The 19514-nt window shown below is 41.3% G+C and overlaps 2 protein-coding genes across 2 annotated transcripts; one reads left to right on the forward strand and one right to left on the reverse strand.

The window, feature by feature from the left end:
* Positions 1 to 1003: 1003 nt before the first annotated feature.
* klhl35 (kelch-like family member 35) lies at positions 1004 to 6545 on the reverse strand. The gene is made up of 6 exons (XM_063013796.1): positions 5698 to 6545; positions 4365 to 4546; positions 2967 to 3085; positions 2703 to 2891; positions 1527 to 1715; positions 1004 to 1219 (listed from the first exon to the last, which is right to left on the reverse strand). The coding sequence occupies exons 1-6, from the start codon at positions 6543 to 6545 to the stop codon at positions 1004 to 1006; spliced, it is 1743 nt and encodes a 580-aa protein (XP_062869866.1).
* Positions 6546 to 11307: 4762 nt separating this feature from the next.
* Positions 11308 to 17150, forward strand: lrrc32 (leucine rich repeat containing 32). Its single transcript, XM_063013797.1, has 3 exons — positions 11308 to 11393; positions 13235 to 13325; positions 15249 to 17150. Exons 1-3 carry the CDS (start codon positions 11308 to 11310, stop codon positions 17148 to 17150), a joined length of 2079 nt encoding a protein of 692 aa, XP_062869867.1.
* Positions 17151 to 19514: the final 2364 nt, after the last annotated feature.

Raw genomic sequence — 19514 nt, forward strand, 5'->3', positions numbered from 1 at the left:
ATCTCAGAGGGAATATATTTATCTAATGTAAGGTCTGGAGATCGATCTCAGAGGAAATATATTTTGAACTGGTGGTGGATTTGTAGGCTTTTTTCCTGCTGAACTTCTTAAGTAAGATAAAAATCACAGAAGTATACTTAATAGGCTGTATTATGTTCAGGCTTTTTGAATCTCAGGAATTTCTACAGAAAATTAAAAGAAAAGTAAGTTATGAGTCGGCTAGAATCATCTGACAATGGAAATACGTTGATGTGGTATAAATAAGTTAATAAGGCTGTGTTTTTTTAGCTGGGAAGAACATTTATGTCATTTCCATTAGAGAAATATGGTTGAAAAAACGTTTGTAAGTGGTTCTGATGGAAACCTGTTCACCCTCTTGAGCATAACGACTGCAAGTCAAGACTGCAGGGCCAGCAATGCTGCTCCTACTAGATGGGGAAAAAAGTGTACAACATGACGATAAAATCCTAATAAATAAACAAACAAACAAACTTGACTAAGTAAAGATGCAAAAAAAAAACAGAAAGACATTACTTAGCTGTGGACTAATGGTCAAGTTGTATTGCTGATGTGTATTAAAACAATTGTTCGTGTTCTCAAATTTGTGTAAGTTTTAGGTTCAAGTTTGGGGAAGGCCCTTATCTGCTCCAGCCTGCCTGCATCCCTGTGCACAACAAATGATTTCATGAGTTTAGTGTGAAAGAAAAACAAATGTTATTTTATAGTAGCCTTTTTATTTAGGGATAAATTATTATTTAATGTATAGCCCCTGAATAGTTACTAAACTTCACTAGAACAACAAAAATCAGTGTAAAGGTCCATATATACAAAGCTAAATCTACATTTCACAGTTAGTAGTTGTTCATATTAGTATTAGGGATTTCCTGGAGAACATAAAAACACACATCACTAGACTTGCACTAAACATGAGAGCGTGAATAACCGATACAGCATAATAACATAATTAACTGATGTGACGAGTAGCTAAGTAATTCAGATGAACTTATTTCCCCTCAGACAGAACGCTTGGCTCTTGCTGTAGTCGTTGTGTGATGGTAACACAGCAGTGGTTGCTCAGACTGCATGTGAGTGGCGTATCTTCAGTCTGCCTGCCATTCTGTGGGTCAAATACCCACGTACGGTCAGTGACAACTGCCAGCTCGTCCTCGCCGCCCATGATGTACACCTTCCCATCACAAACTGTCAGCCCACAACTTTCCTGTAACACACACAAACACACTTCGTAGGTCTACGGCATCTGAGGACCTATAATGCAAATTTGGTCCCTCATATTTTATGCAAATTCATGCCCATATTCTGTCCAATAACATTGTAGTTCCAATAGTTTTACCAGCCTCTATCATCCTTTTTTGAACTTATTGAATGTACATATTTAGGATGATTAATTTTTCTGCAGTTGACTATCTCTACTTAAGTATTTTATGTTATTATGCTATTATGACACAACTATAGTATAATACAAGCAGTCATCAATCATGAATGTGTATAAGACTTTTTAAACGTACCAATTTCATTGGCAGCTCAACCAGTTTGCTCCAGGAGTCATTTCTGGGTTCGTAGCAGAACAGCCTGTCCAGCAGACCTCCAGCCACATAAATGAAGCCGTTCAGTGATACTGCGCTTATGTTTCTCTGAGAGAATGGACACGTCGACATGTACGTCCATTTATTACTCACAGGGTCGTAGCACTGCACCTGAAGCACAGAAACACACGGCAAAAGTCTTTAATGTCAAACACAGTCGTGGACAATTGTGTATCTCCAGTTCACCTCACTTGCACGTCTTTGTACCATGGGAGGAAACCGGAGCTCCCGGTAACCCCATGAGAACATGCAAACTCCACACAATAAGAACCAGGACCGCTCCACCTGGTAATCGAACCCAGGACCTTCTTGCTGTGGCGACAGAGTTACTCACTGAGCCACCAGGCCCCAAAACAGCTCCAAAAAGGTTGTTATATTACAAAAAGGTGTTTGATTATAAACGGTGATGAAAGGAAACACTGGTTTTGTAGATAACTGGTGAACCTTAAAGTAAATACCTGGTGTTTTAAGCAGTCTGGTTTTAATATTTATTTTATTTATAAACCCAATTAAAAGTTGAGAGAGTAAGACCATGCAAAGAAATAGATGGGTAAATAAAGAGCATCAGCCCTTTATAACAAACTGAGAGTGATTTTAAATACAAAGAGCAGGCATAACATTATGACCACTGACAGGTGAAGTGAATAACACTGATTATCTCTCATCACGGCTCCTGTTAGTGGGGGGGATATATTAGGCAGCAAGTGAACATTTTATCCTCAAAGTTGATGTTAGAAGCAGGAAAAATGGGCGAGCGTGAGGATCTGAGTGAGTTTGACGAGGGCCAAATTGTGATGGTGTAAATGATTGTAAAGAAATTAGGGACTTTGTCATCTACAATTCATAACATTATCAAAGGATTCAGACAATCTGGGGAAAGAAAATCTCTGGGTAAAGAGTTTCTGTTTGAGAAAATCAGTATTGATTGTCAATATTATACTTCATTAAAAAAACAACATGCTTCTAGAATAAATGTACAACCACATGGGCTCGTGGAATACCTCAGAAAATGTCTGAGACAGACTGACGCAAGGTGGTCGGCCTTTAAATTCTTTTTGGAAACAATGGATTTTGTGTATTCAGATCTGAAAGTCTCACCCTGTTGTTGTTGCATTCGTCAGTCACAGCGCCACTGATCACGTAAAGCTTTCCAGAACAGCTGGCCACCGCCGCCGAACTGACGGGCAGCAACAGGGGTGCCACGGCCTTCCATGCGTTTTCATGCACGCTGAAACACTCCACGCTGCTCAGCCTCTGATACCCATCACAACCTCCGACAGCATACAGCTACAGTTAAAAAAACACAATGAGTAACAAATCTGGGGGTAAATCTGATGAGGGAGTACGTGATACGCATCTAACCTTTCCACAAAGAGAAACCATCTTATGGTGCCACCTGCCCTTCAGCAGGCTGCCCACACGAACCCACTGACCGAGCTGAGACATGAAGCGCCACAAATCAGAGCTGTTCAGCTGCCCGCCTGCATGCACACACAAAACAACAACAACAAAGCTACGTGACTCAATATTTCAGGACATAATGGTGCATAGCGAGGAAGCAGATAACAGATCATGACTCGGTCACACAACAGATAAAGTTTTGAGGAAAGACAAACACCAAGGAAATAAGATAATCATCTCTTACTCTTACAATGCAGCGTTTTATATGCTCACGTTACTTCTTCTTTATTCAATAATACAACTTACACAATACAGTAACAAAAAAACAACATCAAGTGCCCCAGTATTGTGTGTGCCCCAGTTTGAGTTCATCTCAAATGTACACACGATGCCTTTCAGCTTTGTTAATATAAATATGCATTTAAATAAGTTATAAATGCCTTCGGTTTCATTATAAAAGACGTTGCCATTGGTTGAAGATTTCACACAACCAGTAGTGATCGTGGTGAAGGTTCTTAGGGACACAATTTTTAAGCTACACTTGAATGGAAAATGCTGCAAACACCACAGCAAAGCCAAACACTTCAAACATCCCTGTCGGTACAATTGGTTTGATCCGCAAGTGCGATGCTTTGGAACCACAGATTTTCCCCTGACAGACACGGATTTTCAGATTTTTGATATTTTTGGGTGGTTGTTTGTATTGTATGCTTCCATCCACATGACATGACGACTAAACCCGTCAGTGCAACCGTTTATAGCGATGCCGTACGGCTTTAGTCTATTGTACGAGTCCATACTGCTCGGTTGAAGTGCTGGCGACGACACGGACTTTATTCTCGAAATCATTTTGACTTTAATCTCATAATTATTTCGACTTTAATCTCGAAATCAAAACTTAAAAAAAAAAATTTCTTTAAAGTGGCCCTAATACGCCGTCATAAATAATAAATCTTTGTGGTAATTTATTTATTTACTTACCTGGGGAGTCTGATACCCCTAACAACAACGCAGTAAAGTCAATGTCAACAGAACACAAGGGTTAAGGCTTGGAAAGGCAAAAGTTGGCCCCACTTTTTGATTCAGTCACCCACTGTATCATTTGGAATAAAGAAGTTGGACTTTGTGAGAGTGCTACAGAATCAGGGATTATACTTTGGGGTTCATACTGTCTGCAGTGAAATTAAAACGAAATATAAAAATAAATGTATGAAACACTGCGTTTTGTATCTGTGTGTCCCAACATTTCTGATTTGGGGTTGTGTCACTACTCTGGGTCACTATTTTCATTCTGATTAATGCTACTACCTAATTCTACCTGTCAACATGACAATGTATAATCAATTGAATCATATTTACCTGATAAATAAATGTCATTATGGAGTTCACAGGCAGCAAACTCGTATTTTGAGTAGCCAGGTACACTGGGAGAAGGAAACCATTTCCCTGTGGTGGGATCCAATTTCTTAGCAAAGGAGAGTCCAGAAATCCTTCTGTCACAACCTCCGATAACCACGATCACCTCAGCCCAGCCAGATTGCCTGTACACACACACACACACACACACACACACACACACACAGAGAGAGAGAGAGAGAGAGAGAGAGAGAGAGAGAGAGAGAGAGAGAGAGAGATTAATGTGTAAAAATGGTTGGTATTTGAAAAACCAGGTTTGTAATGTAATTTCTCTGATTGCACATATAGGATGTGAGAGGGGTTCATTTATCTTCACATTTGAAACTAATATAAAATAAAAGTAAACCACTGGTAAACCATTTCAGGACAGAATGGAAAATGTAAATAACACAGTGTTCCTCCTTACATTTATTTGATGTCAACTTCATTTCATTTATTAATAAACATCTATTCCTGCATTTCAGGCCACATTCCACACATTCCAAAAAAAGTTGGGACAGTAAAGCATTTACCACTTTGTAATGTTGCTGTTCCTTTTCACCACACTTAAAAGACGTTTTGGCACCAAGAAGACCAAGTGATTTAGTGTTTCAGCTTTTATTGTGTCCCATTCTTCCTGCAAACACGTCTTAAGATGTGCAACAGTACAGGGTCGTTGTTGTCGCATTTTTTGTTTCAAAATTCTCCACACATTCTCTATTGGGGACAGGTCAGGATTGCAGGCAGGCCAGTCCAGTACCCGTACCCCTTTGCTCATCAAAGTCTCAGCCTTTCCTGGGTAATGCTTTTGTACCAAACCATGATTACAATCACCTGTTGACGTCACCTGTTTGGAATCACCTGTTTAATCATTACTAACCCTAAATTGCCCCCGTCCCAACTTTTTTTGGAATGTGTTGCAGGCCTAAAATGCAGGAATGGATGTTTATTAATAAATGAAATGAAGTTGAGCAGAAATATCTCAAGTTCATCCTGTCTGACATCAAATAAAAGTCAAAGTAAATGTAATGAACACTGTGTTTTTATTTATTTGCATTTCCATACTGTCCCAATTTTTTTCTGATTTGGGGTTGTACATTAGAACATAATACATTTTATGAATACCAGTTGTTAAGAACATTTAAATATCTGCATTTAATAACTGTGTCTCTGTGAATAATACATTTAAGTTGCTTTGAATAAAAGCATCTCATAAATGCATCTTTTTTTTCACTGTAATTGTACCTGTTGCAATTACAAGTGACAATAAAGTTCTATTCTTTTAGGACCGACTTACCTTCTGGGTTTAGTTCGCTCGGAGCTGATCTCTCGTCCATACATGCGGTACAGCCTGGCCTCCTGCAGCAAGCTTCTGCAGTCCTGGCATTCCTGGACCAGTTGGTCGGCCTCCAGTGTGTTGGTGAAGAACACAGGGTCCAGAAGAGGCAGTCGTAGCCTCTCCAGCAGTTTCACCAGATCTGGTTTCCTCTCCTTTTGCTGGTGATGAACCCACAGCAATGCGGTCTCGACCAGCACCTCCTCCTTCATTTTTAGCTTTTCTGAGTCCAGAAGCTCTATCACCTTTTCCAGTGGCAGCTCCAGGAACTCTTCTTGCTTTGCTACAAGGTCAAAGTCGTGATACAGCAAATTCTCGCACTGCTCCATCAGCGGCTGGAGCGAGTAGTGCTTGGCGAAGTATATCAGGCCCAGGCAGTTCAGGTGACACACACGCGTCTTCAGAAAGTCAACACAGGCTTGGGTGAGCAGAGGCACATCCAGCATGTGAGCAGCCTGAAAAACCATTTCCACACTGTCCTCCTGGAGTTCCACATGACCCTGGTAAATAAAGTCCAGCAGATGCTGTAGGGCAGCAGACGATACATCATGTAGCTGTACCACGGACTGACCGCTCTCTCGTAACTGGCCCATAAACATGGACCGGAAGTAGAGACTGTTGGCACAAAGCATGGCACGATGACATGGAAACTCACGACCTTCTATTTGCAGGACAACATCGGTGAAGACGGCGTTCTTCCTGAGGATGTTCAGGAACTGCAGGATCTGCTCACCGTGGTCAGAGTTAGAGCAGGAACCTGCCTTGGAACTGCAGTCTGACAAGGAGTCACTCTCACTACCAGAATTCATGGGTGAAGTTTGTAAGACCTTCGGAGGCAGAAAATGGATTTGTTGTGAGGTTTTCAACTCATTAGCTGTCAGATATACTGTTACTGACTGTAGCCTATCTGTTGCTATTCATCATTTGCCACTGCTGTATCCATAGAACCATCATAGTACCAGCCCTATACTATTGTAGTGGTGGATTATCCTCTATATAACAGCATGGCAGTATCTATGGCACTGATGCCAGTACCACACAGGCACCACTGGGATTTCTAAGCGCTCTGGTGACAACACTTCAGAGAACACTTCAGCACTGCAGTTTCATTTGCACACACACACACACACACACACACACACATTTCCGTCTCTAAATCCAATTTGGAGCTGGAGCTTATCCCAGCTTTTCAATGGGAGCAAGGCACACACACACACATACACCCACCCACCCATTCACCTAGTGGGCAATTCAGTGTCTCCAATTAACCTGACTGTATTCTTTTGGACTGTGGAAGAAAACCGGAGCTCCTCCGGTTTTCTTCCACAGTCCACACATGCAAACTCCACACAGAAAGGACCCAGACCGCCCCACCTGGGGATCTAACCCAGGACCTTTTTGCTGTGAGGCGACAGCGCTACCCACCGAGCCACCCCTAAACGTTTACAGTACACTCAAATTACACTTAAACGTGATAACATCTTTCAGATCATTTTTTCATGTTGATGCAACACCATCAGAAACGTGGCAGAATTTTGGACATTTTAAGCGTGAACTTCCTTGATTGGTCAATATACTGTTTAAATAATACACTTCCTCAAAAAATATATTATAAATACATTATAAACAACAACTGCCAATAATGAAAAGCAAAAAGTATGTAGTAGTCATGCAAATAAAACAAACGTGAGATTTTAACGGGATGTAAGGAATGCAGGCTGTTTAATACAGCTCATGATCAGGGCTGCACTGTAAAGGTACGAGTGACGCAGTCTGACAAAACTAGTGTGGAGAAATTCCAGCTGCCTAGACAGAGCCCTGACCTCTCCAACATCAGTGCCTGACCTCACGGATGCTCTTTACAGTATACTGAATGGGCACAAATTCCTACATACACGTAGATACACAATTTCTAAATCTTGTGGAGAACCCTTCCAGAGGTACGGCCAAGATAAATAATGTAAAACTTGGCCTCAGCACATTTCAACACCTATGACAGGAGGGATACATGATGCATACTATCCAGAAAAAGCCACACAAAAGCACCCTATAGGTCTGATACTCTTCTTAACAATAAAAAATAAACAACAGTAATAATATAAGGCAGCACAGGGGCACAGTGGGCACCCCTGTCGCCTCATAGCAAGAAGGACCTGGATTCTATTTTTTTCTGCATGTTCTCCCTCTGTCTGTGTGTGTTTCCTGCGGGTGCTCCGGTTTGCTCCCATTCCAGCAGTTTGTCTCTGTCCCTTTAGGTGCTCTCTCCTAAATTAATTTGCCTGCCAAAATAATAAAAACAGAACTCACCCTGCAGTCCTGAGAGCTCGTCTGATTGAGACGCTGTGGTCCGAGTGTTGTGTGCTCCTGTGCACAATGGTCTTTAAAGATGTGACTAAATCTGATCTGCAGGGGCAACATTGGTGCTTTTTGGGGGGTAGAGTACATACAATGCACGTCCCAAACCTGGCATTACCTGCGCCCAAACTACTGTGATGTCAAACTGCCATCCTGTATTTATGCCAGACTGTGGGAGGGATTTGGGGCAGGACACTTCACTCTGTCTACACAGGCCAAGCTGTAGCAGGAAGTGTGCTGCTCTTTAACTCATAATTTTCTTTATTTCTTAGCTATACAAATAATCAGCAATCATTTCTGGGTAGGAGGGTAATACAAGGTTTGGGTTCTTAACAAAACATATACAAACAGTCTGTTAAAATAGACTATATGGCCGAAAGTCTGTGAACTTTCTCAAGGGTGCCAATAATGTTGACTACAGCTGTTACACCTTAATTTGTGCCTCTACACACGTTGTATGTGAACAGTTAGAGAATGAACTCCTCACATACACTGACTGGTAGCAGGGAAACACATCAGCAATTCCCAGATCCCCAGTTTGAATACTTTTAGGGCAGCGGTGGTGTTTTAGGTAATAAACTGGTAATCAGAAGGTTGCCTCGTTGCCAGTGTTGGGTCCCTGATCAAGGCCCTTAATCCCCAATTGCTCTTAATGTATTCAGTCATAATTTTAAGTCGATCTGAGTAAAAGCGTCTGCGAAATGCCGCAGTGTATGAACAATGTATTTATCTTTACGTAATTTGCACTTTTAGCCACCAGAGGGCGCTGTCCAGCCACCATTTACATTTTTGGCATTTAGCAGACGCCTTTAACCAAAGCGACTTGCATTACAGTTACAGTGTACAGTCTGAGCATTTGAGGGTTAAGGGCCTTGCTCAAGGGCCCAACAGCAGCAAGCTGTCAGTGGTGGGACTTGAACCATAGACCCTCTGGTCACTGGTCCGGTACCTTAACCACTAGGCTACAGCTGACCCTACAGGTCCAGCTGTCCACCACTAAAACAGTCCACCACTAAAACATGTCTTGTTATTATAATTATTATTATTATTATTTAAAGTAAATGTGAAATTGCAGTCACGAAACCTAGGTCAGGTCAGCCTTTAAAGCTTTTCACCTTGAAAGGGAAAAAAAAAATTCAGATAGAAAACCTTAATATCCCATCATAACACAGAAAGAAACCTTAATAGAATGAATACTCAAAATAAACCCATTGTTCTGGTCTGAACAATATTTACATTAATTATCTGGACAATGTAAATATTACATGACAATAGAGTAAACTAGTCTACAGAAGTTTAGGACAAAATGATTTCATATACGGTGGTGTTGGCATCATTTCATTAAGATGCTTTTTACCAGCAGGAAAATTTAATTTGTTTGTTTGTTTGTTTGTTTGTTTATTAGGATTTTAACGTCATGTTTTACACTTTGGTTACATTCATGACAGGAACGGTAGTTACTCATTACACAAGATTCATCAGTTCACAAGGTCATATCGAACACAGTCATGGACAATTTAGTATCTCCAGTTCCACCTCACTTGCACGTCTTTGGACTGTGGATGGAAACCAGAGCTCCAGGAGGAAGTCACAAAGACACGGGGAGAACATTCAAACACAGAAAGGACCCTGACCGCCCCACCTAGGGATCGAACCCAGGACCTTCATGCTGTGTGGTGACAGTGCTACCCACCGAGCCACTGTGCCACCCTCAGAGAGATATTAAATAAAAATCTTAAGATAATTAAATATCTGTGGTGAGATTTTATATTTACTATATATGACTACAACACTGCTGGCTGTAATAGCTGCCTAAGCTGGCTAAATGAAATATACGTGTTTTTTTTTTGTCCGCAATCTAAGCTGACTAACATCTAAAAGGGGGTCGGGGGCAAATACTTCTTCTAGGAACTGAATACAGGCACTTAATACAGTGTACTGTACAGTACAGTGCTGTGCATTTCAGAAGGAGAGCTAATGTGATGCTTAGTAAGGCTGGATAATACTGTAAAAATCCTAATATCGAAGTAATGGTTTAGACTAGACCAAGCATTTTGGGATGGTCCTTGGACCTGGTCTCTGTAAGGATGTGTGTGAGTTTTCAGTAGAAACTTCCAAACATCAAGTCAAGTCAAAATCCACGACCAACAGATACAAAAACCCCTGTTGAGCAAGCCGAGGGCGACAGTGGCAAGGAAAAACTACCGTAAAATTACAGGAAGAAACCTTGAGAGGAACTAGACTCAGCAGGAACCCCCATCCTTCTTGGGTAGCTTGGAGGATACTTTAAATAAATAGGATTTACACAAATCATATCAACACAGAATTAAAATGAACTAAAAGTTATAACTAGCAATAAATAAAAAGATAAATAATAATAGAGTTATTATTCAGTCCGGTCTGTAATAAAGTCTGTAGTGAGTTCTTGACATTCTTGGTGCAAACACGTCAGGTTTCCGTCATATCCAGCAGGAGCAGCATTGTTGGCACGGCAGTCTCGACTTCGTTCCCTAACCTCGGGCGGGTAAACAGGTTTCCATCAGAACCACCTCGGGGTAAAACAACAGGAAATGTAGTTAAAAATGTAAAATGTGAGTTGAGTAAAATATCAGTTTTACAGAGAGAGTTTTAGACTCCGGCAGCCCTGATTATTACAGCATAACTAAAAGGGAGAGCGAGCAGGTAACAAGGTCATGAAGGCTTTCACAGGACATCAGATCATGCAGGAGGTGGATTGGCTGCCAAATTGCAGGTGGCGGTGTACCCAGCACAATCCTGACTTGAATGACTGCATGACTGTATGAAGAGTTTATTAAGTAATAATAATAATGTACATGATTATATATTAATATAATGAAGATTGTAGCGCTTTGTTTAGTAAATATAAAAGAAAAAGAAAAAGAAAAAGTCTGCTGCTCCAATAGCAAAATAATAAGACCTCGAATACAAGGGGAACCCCACCCTGACAGCAGACCATTTCTGTATGTATATATACAGTCTGTTCTGTATATATGGCTGTCCAGGTTGGTCTGTTCTGGCTGTGTAATTGGATTAAATGAAGGTGCTTGGTAATAAAGTCTCATCCATGCAGACGCTCTTCAGGTCCCAGTGAGTGAATGTTCTCATCGACCTCCATGACTTGTATATGGTGAGATATTTAAAGTATACATTGATTTACAGGAATACCTCCTATATATGATTCTTTAAGGCAATTCTATGACTCCAGCTGCAGTTTCTCACGTCGGATACGACGAGAGGAGCGGCGAGAGAAGAAAAGAGAGTGCACCCCAGGCCCATATAAGGTAAGGCCAAAGTTGGGAAATGGGTGGTCGACAGTAATGCAGGATACTCTCGCAGGATGTCAGTGAGGGAGGGTGGAAGAGAGGGATGAGAGAGGGCGAGACAGAGAGAGAGGGAGGGAAATAAAACCAGAGAGAGAGAGAGAAGGAAAGTGGGAATGGACTGTACTGATATGAGCGGCTGCAGGCAGCATGAGTGACTCTCTCTCCAGAAGATAGCAGCACCGGTGCTCACACTACTAAGGTAAGTCTGATTTTGTAGGATGAAGGAGGACTTTACATCCTTAATTCTTACCAAGGGTGCTGAATAGAACTGGTATATCACAATATTTCCATACCAATATATCTGCAATATTTTGCTATTTTTAAGCACAATAATGTAATACAAGACACTGCTGGTTTAAATACTACACAATAAATCTGTAGCAAATTATTTTAATATTAGGTTATTATTAAATGCAAAATCTGCATAATATACTGCACAATATACTGGAATTACCCATAATTTATAATGTATTAATTAAAAATAAAAATTATAAATAAAATAATAGAATTAATAATGTTTAACAGAATCTCTCTCTTTTACACACACGCGTTTGTATCGTAGGCTTCGAATGATTACAGCATTTCTCTCATTGACACTAGATTGGATTTAAAACTGAAATACCAGAATCATAAAACTTACATACTGCTGCTTTAAGTTTTTTAAAGATCAAGACGCCGCACAACACATGCGGTCGCTTTTCTTAAAAGCAGCTACAGTCTAAGTGCTCTTATCATTCATAGAGTCACCGGTTGAAATCCTTGAAGAGGAAGCTCAGTGAGAACATGATAAATTCCTAATTAAAGGCATCTGTACAGAGATAGTGAATAACAGAGAGCAGTGTGTGTGTGTGTGACTCTCCATGTGCGATACTGATCTCTGTGTACCCATGGTAGCCTCACACGTGTCGGAGGGGGTGTGTGAAGGGTACAGTCCTCATCGGTCAGGGTACTCGCCTGCCGCTGTGGAGGAAACAAACAACACGGTGATTGATGGGTAAAAGTGCTGTACAGGCTCAGTATAGTATGTAACATAAACTGTCAGAAATAAATCTTACAATATCGAAATATGAAAAACATAATAAATTACATTCCTAAAAACATAAAACATATTAAAACTATTACTTACAGTCGCTACACCCCCCTCAACCAGTGTTAAAAGACGTGTCTTCAGCCTACGTGATCGTTCAGTCCTAATCTGGGAAGGCGAGTTGTTCCATAATCTTCCATAAAAAAAAACTCAGGTAGCTCGGGTGAGACCAGCATGCCTGAAATAAAACCAGCTAGTCAGGGTAAAGCTGTCTCCAGCTTCAGATACTCCAACCCCGACACGTGTGCTTACATGCATGTTTAAAAGTTCTGACTGTTTTTTGTTCCTACGACACACTCAAAATTTAATGAGCTCGGCCCTAATATGACCTCTGACCTTTCATATTTCTGCTTTTCTCAACAAGTGGGTGCTTCCTCTTGTGTCATATCAGCTTCTAAAATGTTACACGAGAACTGACACAGCACATTTCATCACATCAGGGCCATAAATGTCAAAAACGTTCCATTAAATAAACGTTCGAGTTCGAGTGAAGCAATCGGACGGCGGTCGTAAACAGCGTGGGCGTGTCTGTAGTAAGGCACAGTGTCTCATTACAAAGCCGGCAGATTATGAAAAACACACACACACACACACACACACACACACACACTTCCCCCTGACACTACACACAATGCACTGAGCTCAGACATCTCTGCGTCTCTTTATGTCCGTTCTCATGTGCTCTCCACCGCTTCTCTCTCTGTCCCTGCAGCACCATGAGCGTCCAGCTGTGCTTCCTTTTCTTCCTGGTGAATGAAGCTGCAGCTCTTTTACACCTGCGACAGCTCTCGCCGTGCCAAGTGGTAAGTTTTCTTCTGAGGATTCTGAGGAGCTGTTCAGTCCTCTGGTTCATCTGGAGAGGGACTACATTACTTACTAGTTAGCTCTTTATTTCTGCCTTTTTTTTCCTGTAATACCTTCTTCTGTGTCTATAAAATCAGTTGTAAACAGTGGTAGCCCAATTTCTATTCAAGTATAAAAGTACATGCTTGTAAAGTTACTATTTTGCTTTTAATTTAGACATTTTAACAATATTTGTGTCCAAATCTACTAAAGACTTTGTGACCTTAGTGTATTTGGCTAAACGTTTATATTTAATGTTGTTCTCCGCTAAAATATTATTAGAGGTGGAGTGGAAGAAATTGTTTGTAATTGTATCGTATCCTGCTGTGATTTCAGTCGCCTTTTAATTCTTGGACAATTTGTTGTTTTTTCTTGGAGGTTAAATTCTGTTTGGTGTCAAAATGCCAAATTTATTCTGTATATTTATAACGTATATCTACATTTATATTGTTCTCCTTTACCACAGACACGGCCTCATAACACAAGAGACGTACCGGTTTCTCTTCTTGAAGCACAAACTTTTATTCACTTTCACATCTTTATTTAAATTTCCTCCTTCTGCTTCAATTTTCTCTTCTTGTGCATTTTGGGATTATTTGTAAATACTTCTCAGCATCAATTGTTGGAAAACCGCCTCAGTTAAACACTGATGCAGGTCACAAAATCGGCATGCATTGTGGGAGATGCAGTTTATGTATGATTTTACAGTGTATTTTAAGACATCGTACGTCTTTTATGCTCTCGCGGGCCGGATTTGAGTTTGACACACGTGCTTTAGACTGTTGTTTCTTTCTAGATTGTAGAAAGTATTTCTCTAAATATCCAAAACATGTTTTTTTAACAAAAAAATCACTGACCATCTTTTTAAAAGCACTTTTCTAGCATCCCAATACTGTTCAGCTCAACAGGAGACTGAACATCAATAAATAACATTTTGTCCTTAAACATCAGTCCTACATTTAGAAAGGATAGAGATCCAGATGCTAGCTGTGTGTCATAGCTGTTTACAGTAGTTTCTGTGGGAAAAAAATTAATTAGAGCATCCACAGCGATCCGAAATATTGTTTTGGTGATATTGGTGAAGTTATTTGCACCATGAACAGATTCATTGTGCCCAAAAATGCATCACATCCATGATTCATGATTTTTTCCACGGTTGGCACAAGATATTTATTGTTTGCACTTTAAAACTGTACAACGTGAATGTAAAAGCTTTGCAAAATGTGTATTTACTGTATTTTACCATGTCTAAATCAATCAAACACTGTAGATGATGCAAATATTACAGTTCTGTCACATTTTAGGACCGAGTGGTGGAGAATAAAGCCACGGTTACACCAGCGTCTTGTTGGGAAATTTTGCTAATTATATAATAAAAATAATTCCAGTCAGATTCATAGTGGCCAAAAATGCATCAGAAACTTGTGGTGTTTTATTTGATTTAACCAATAACACCACTACTTTACTAAGCTGCCCTCTGATTGGATGGTTCTGTAAGTTGGAACACAGTAGATCCACAGTGAAGGAAAGTGTCCTGGCTGATATTTTATACCATTTTACCTAAAATGAATGATGATAAATAATTTAATATTATAATTAGTTAAACTGCTTTTACAAAGCCGACAAAGCCAAACTTCCAAATATGCAGTTTAGTCTAATGTAAAGTAAAATGCAAGTCATGGTTAAACTGTGTGACCGCTTCTGCCATTTACAGTGTCCATTGTTAGCAAGTTTCTGATGACCACAGGTTAGAGATGGATTCTTAAATCCACTCATGATCAATTTAGCAGGATAATTGCTGTGTGACTGACTGAGTACGATACAGAATGGTTCTGAAAATGTCATACTTAAATCTAAAGTTCTTTTTCTTTTTTCTTCCGTAGCTGCAGAGTGAGGTGAACTGCAGACAGCTGAACTTGAGACGAATCCCCCATCAGCTGCCTCCAGGCATCCATTCACTGGATCTGTCACTCAACCTCCTCCAGAATCTCACCGAGGACGTCCTTTCCTCCTATCCCACCATCCACCAGCTCAATCTTCACTATAACATGATCCAGTTCATCCAGCCGGGCCTTTTCAGAGACATGACCCACCTGAAAGTCCTGGACCTTTCCAACAACCAGCTGGACACGTACGCGGCCTTGAAAACCCACGTGGGGCCGCTCACTAGCGTCCAGGAACTCGACCTGTCTGGGAACGGACTCTATACGGACATGAGCGACTTTTTTCTGAGAGATGCTCCTGCTTTAACTAACCTCTCGTTAAACGGAAACAGCATCACCAAAATAGGCAAGGATACCTTTAACGGCTCGCTCGCCTTGAAGAGCATAGACTTACATAACAACGTTATTTTAGAAATCGAGGAGGGTTCGTTTGACCCTCTGCTGCATCTTACAGATCTCGATTTATCCGTGAACTCCATCTCGTGCATTACGGACTTCAATCTCTTCCAACTGAAGTCGTTAAACCTGAGCAAAAACAGCATGACGTCCTTCCAGAGCGTCGACACGGACCCCGAGTTTGAGCTACTTTACCTGGACCTAAGAGAGAACAAGATCCGCTACTTCCCCGTCCTGCCTCGCAGAAACAAGATCCTGTATTTGGACCTCTCGCGGAACCAAATCCACAGCCTGAACTACACCAGCGAAGCTGAAGAGCTTCAGTACCTTAGAGAAAGAGAAGAGTGGGCGCACCCATCGCCCCACAGGCGCAAACGTCCCCAGAAGCTTTATAGTCTTCTGTACCTGGATTTATGCTACAACCAGCTGAAGGCCATCCCTCCTGGATTTTTCTGCAGCATGGTGGCTTTGGAGACCCTCAACATCAGCAATAACTGCCTGGACCACTTTGTGTCGGACACTGAAAGCCCCCTTAATACACTGAAGACCCTTGATCTGAGCTTCAACAATCTGCAAAAGCTAAGCTTCCAGGAGAACACACTGCAAGCCCTAGAGAAGCTCTATGTTCAGGGCAACTATCTCAGCACACTGGATCCAGAAATCTTCTCCAGACTACCCAGCATTGTCAACCTGCAGCTTCAGCGAAATGACCTGAGTGTCTGCGGTCCAGATCAGAACCAGACAGACTGTGTCTCTCTGAATTCCATCCCTACCCTGCAATACCTCTACCTCTCTGAGAATAACATGCTGTCCTTGCCAGCGCATGCCTTCCGGGAGAGTCCGTTACTCATCCTGGACCTGTCCTTAAACCCTGGCATAGAAATCAATGAGGATTCACTATCAGGCTTAGAAAGTACCATCACACACCTCTTCTTGAAAGGGGACGAACTAGAGTCACTGAATATTAACCTGTCAGTCTTACACAGCTTGAAGGTTGTCGACTTGTCTAGTAACCGGTTGACTAGTCTTCCACTGGGGAGCAGAGACTCCTCCATTGAAAGTTTAAATCTGCAGAACAACAACCTGGTGACCCTGGACATTCACACAGTCATGGCACTAAAGAACAAGCTGAAAACGCTGTACATGGGCTCAAATCCCTTAAACTGCTGCGGAAACATGCCGCTCATCAACCTGGTACAGCAGGCCAGCGTGGACATCCCTGACATCGCCATGGTTACCTGCCAGCACATAAAGGATGCCGGTTATATAGACGAGCTCAATCTTAGAAATGTGAAACCCGAGCACTGTGAAACTCTGAACAGCACCGAAGTTCTGGTGATTACCGTCATCACGGTGCTGGTTTTGGGGCTGGTCGTGGTTTTACTGGTGTCTGTAAAGTTTTGCCACACGAGGAGTCACAGATTTAACAACAGCTACAAGGCTTGAGATCTCCAAACAAAGGAAGCGAGATGTCCTCGTCTCACGTGAACTCACAGGGTCACATGAGACGTAGAGCTGCAGGTCGTTTTGTGGTGAACCACTTAATACGTATGTGGGTATTTCAGTTTGTTTGATAGGGAACTGCTAAAAAAAGGGTTGCTTATAGCTGATCCTGCACTCTGAACTCATGTAACAGTTCTGACTGCACAAATAAGTGCAAATAATCTTTATACTTTAGAGAACATGTTTCCTACAAATCAAGCATCTTAGTCATGTCAGAAGTAGAGAACGGTTAATGAAGGACAGTGATTGAGGTTTCACAAGACTGAGGAAGGATTATTCACATGTGTTTTTGTGTGTTCACTACTTTGTTCCCACGGTTGGCACAAGATATTTATTATTTGCACTTTAAAACTGTATAATATGAATCGGAAATTGTGTAAAGGTGTTTATTTACTGTATTTTACCACAGCTGAATCAATCAAACACTATAGACGATGCAAGTACTACAGTTCTGTCACATTTTAGAACCGAGTGGGGGAGAATGAAGCAGTAAACATTCATTCCAATCAGATTCACTCACTCACTCACTTTCTTATCCGCTTATCCAATAATGGTCACAGGGTCGGGGGGTTTGATGTGCTGGAGCCTATCCCAGCTTTTCAATGGGCGCAAGGCACACAGTAACACCCTGGACGAGGCGCCAGTCCATCACAGGGCACACACATCCATTCACCTATAGGGTAATTCAGTGTCTCCAATTAACCTGACTGCATGTTTTTGGACTGTGGGTGGAAACCGGAGCTCCGGGAGAACAAACAAACTTGGGATCGAACCCAGGACCTTCTTGCTGTGAGGCGAGCCACCATGCCGCCCCAATCAGATTCAAAGTACCCATACTGCATCAGAAACTTGTGGTGTTTTATTTGATTTAACCAATAACACCACTACTTTTATAAGCTGCCCATCATAGTAATTCCACAGTAAAGGAAAAGCGTCCTGGCTGATATTTTATACCATGTTACTTTAAATGACCATAAATAATTCAATATTTAACATTTAAGCATAGTAAACCCTGTAAATGTTTCAGTGTTTAAAGCTTTTGCATACACGCACAACAGAACTTGATTTGTTCTGCCGATATTTATAAAATTAAACTGCTTTTACAAAGCTGACAAAGCCACACTTCCAAATATGCAAGTCATGGTTAAATCACAGCGAACTGTGTGACCGCTCTGGCATTTACCGTGTCCATTGTTAGCAGGTTTCTGTGTGACCACAGCTTAAAGATCGATTCTTAAATCTACTCATGATCGCTGTGTTTAAGCTCACTGAGCAGTGGCCTACAGTGTAGCCTCGGGTTGCCCCAATAACACGTCGATCTGGCTTTTTAAAAACACCTTTCAGTGTAGTACAGGTCGACTTGTTAGCTCCACATGAGTCATGGAAGCAGACGGAGAGCATGTGAACTGTGTTTGTGATCGGATTCGACTAAACCGCTGCGAGGGAAGTGCTGCTGTTGGGACACCTGCAGTAAAAATTGCGGCATGTTTTGACAGCTTTAGCCCCGCTGCAGATACCTTTCCTGTTATTGATTTGGCTTAAATATCGTAAATGAGTCGGCACGTTGCCAAAGCGTCACTTTTTTTACTGAAAGAATATCGCCACCTATGTACATTTCTACACATCTATATATCGTCTACTCATCGCAGGTGTTTTATTTATAAATATCAGACACGGAAACTGTCCGCGCCCGCCGTCTACACCAGGAGCTGGCATGACAGAAATAGACAGGAGGAAATCCCTGTGTGTTTGGATGTGTCATCTCGTAGCGTATAAATAGGAGTTCATTTAACACTGTGTTGACTCTGCAATGATAGAACCATTTCCTCCTGCGTCTTTCATGGTCACTACCACTTCTTGTTTTCCTCCTACGCGATACGCACAAGCCGAAACCAGCAGCCATCACTCGCACCCACCTACACAGTGCTGACGTACCTGTGCTTCATGTTACTTACATTGTAAAGCTTTATGAAGGAATTATATAAAAAAATTTTATGAAGGATGTAAATACACTAAAGATATATTTATTAAATGTTGTATTTTCTTAAATAAAAGGTTTGTCCTACATACGTGAGTTCTCGTCTTATTGCCTGTCAGAGTTGTTGTTTTTGAGTTATTAAAGTGGGTTCGGGTCGAATTACAGTGATTTTACACTCAGGGTTGGTGGCACAGGGCTGGATTGATTATAAACTGTGATTTGCCTTGATATGAACCTAAAATGCAGGTCACGATGCATCCCACTTAAATATTTGCTCATATTGTTTAGATTAATTAAAGCAAACCCCTTTAGTTCTGCAATGCCAGCTC

This window comes from Trichomycterus rosablanca, chromosome 18 (assembly GCF_030014385.1).
Source record: "Trichomycterus rosablanca isolate fTriRos1 chromosome 18, fTriRos1.hap1, whole genome shotgun sequence".
NCBI lineage: Eukaryota > Metazoa > Chordata > Actinopteri > Siluriformes > Trichomycteridae > Trichomycterus > Trichomycterus rosablanca.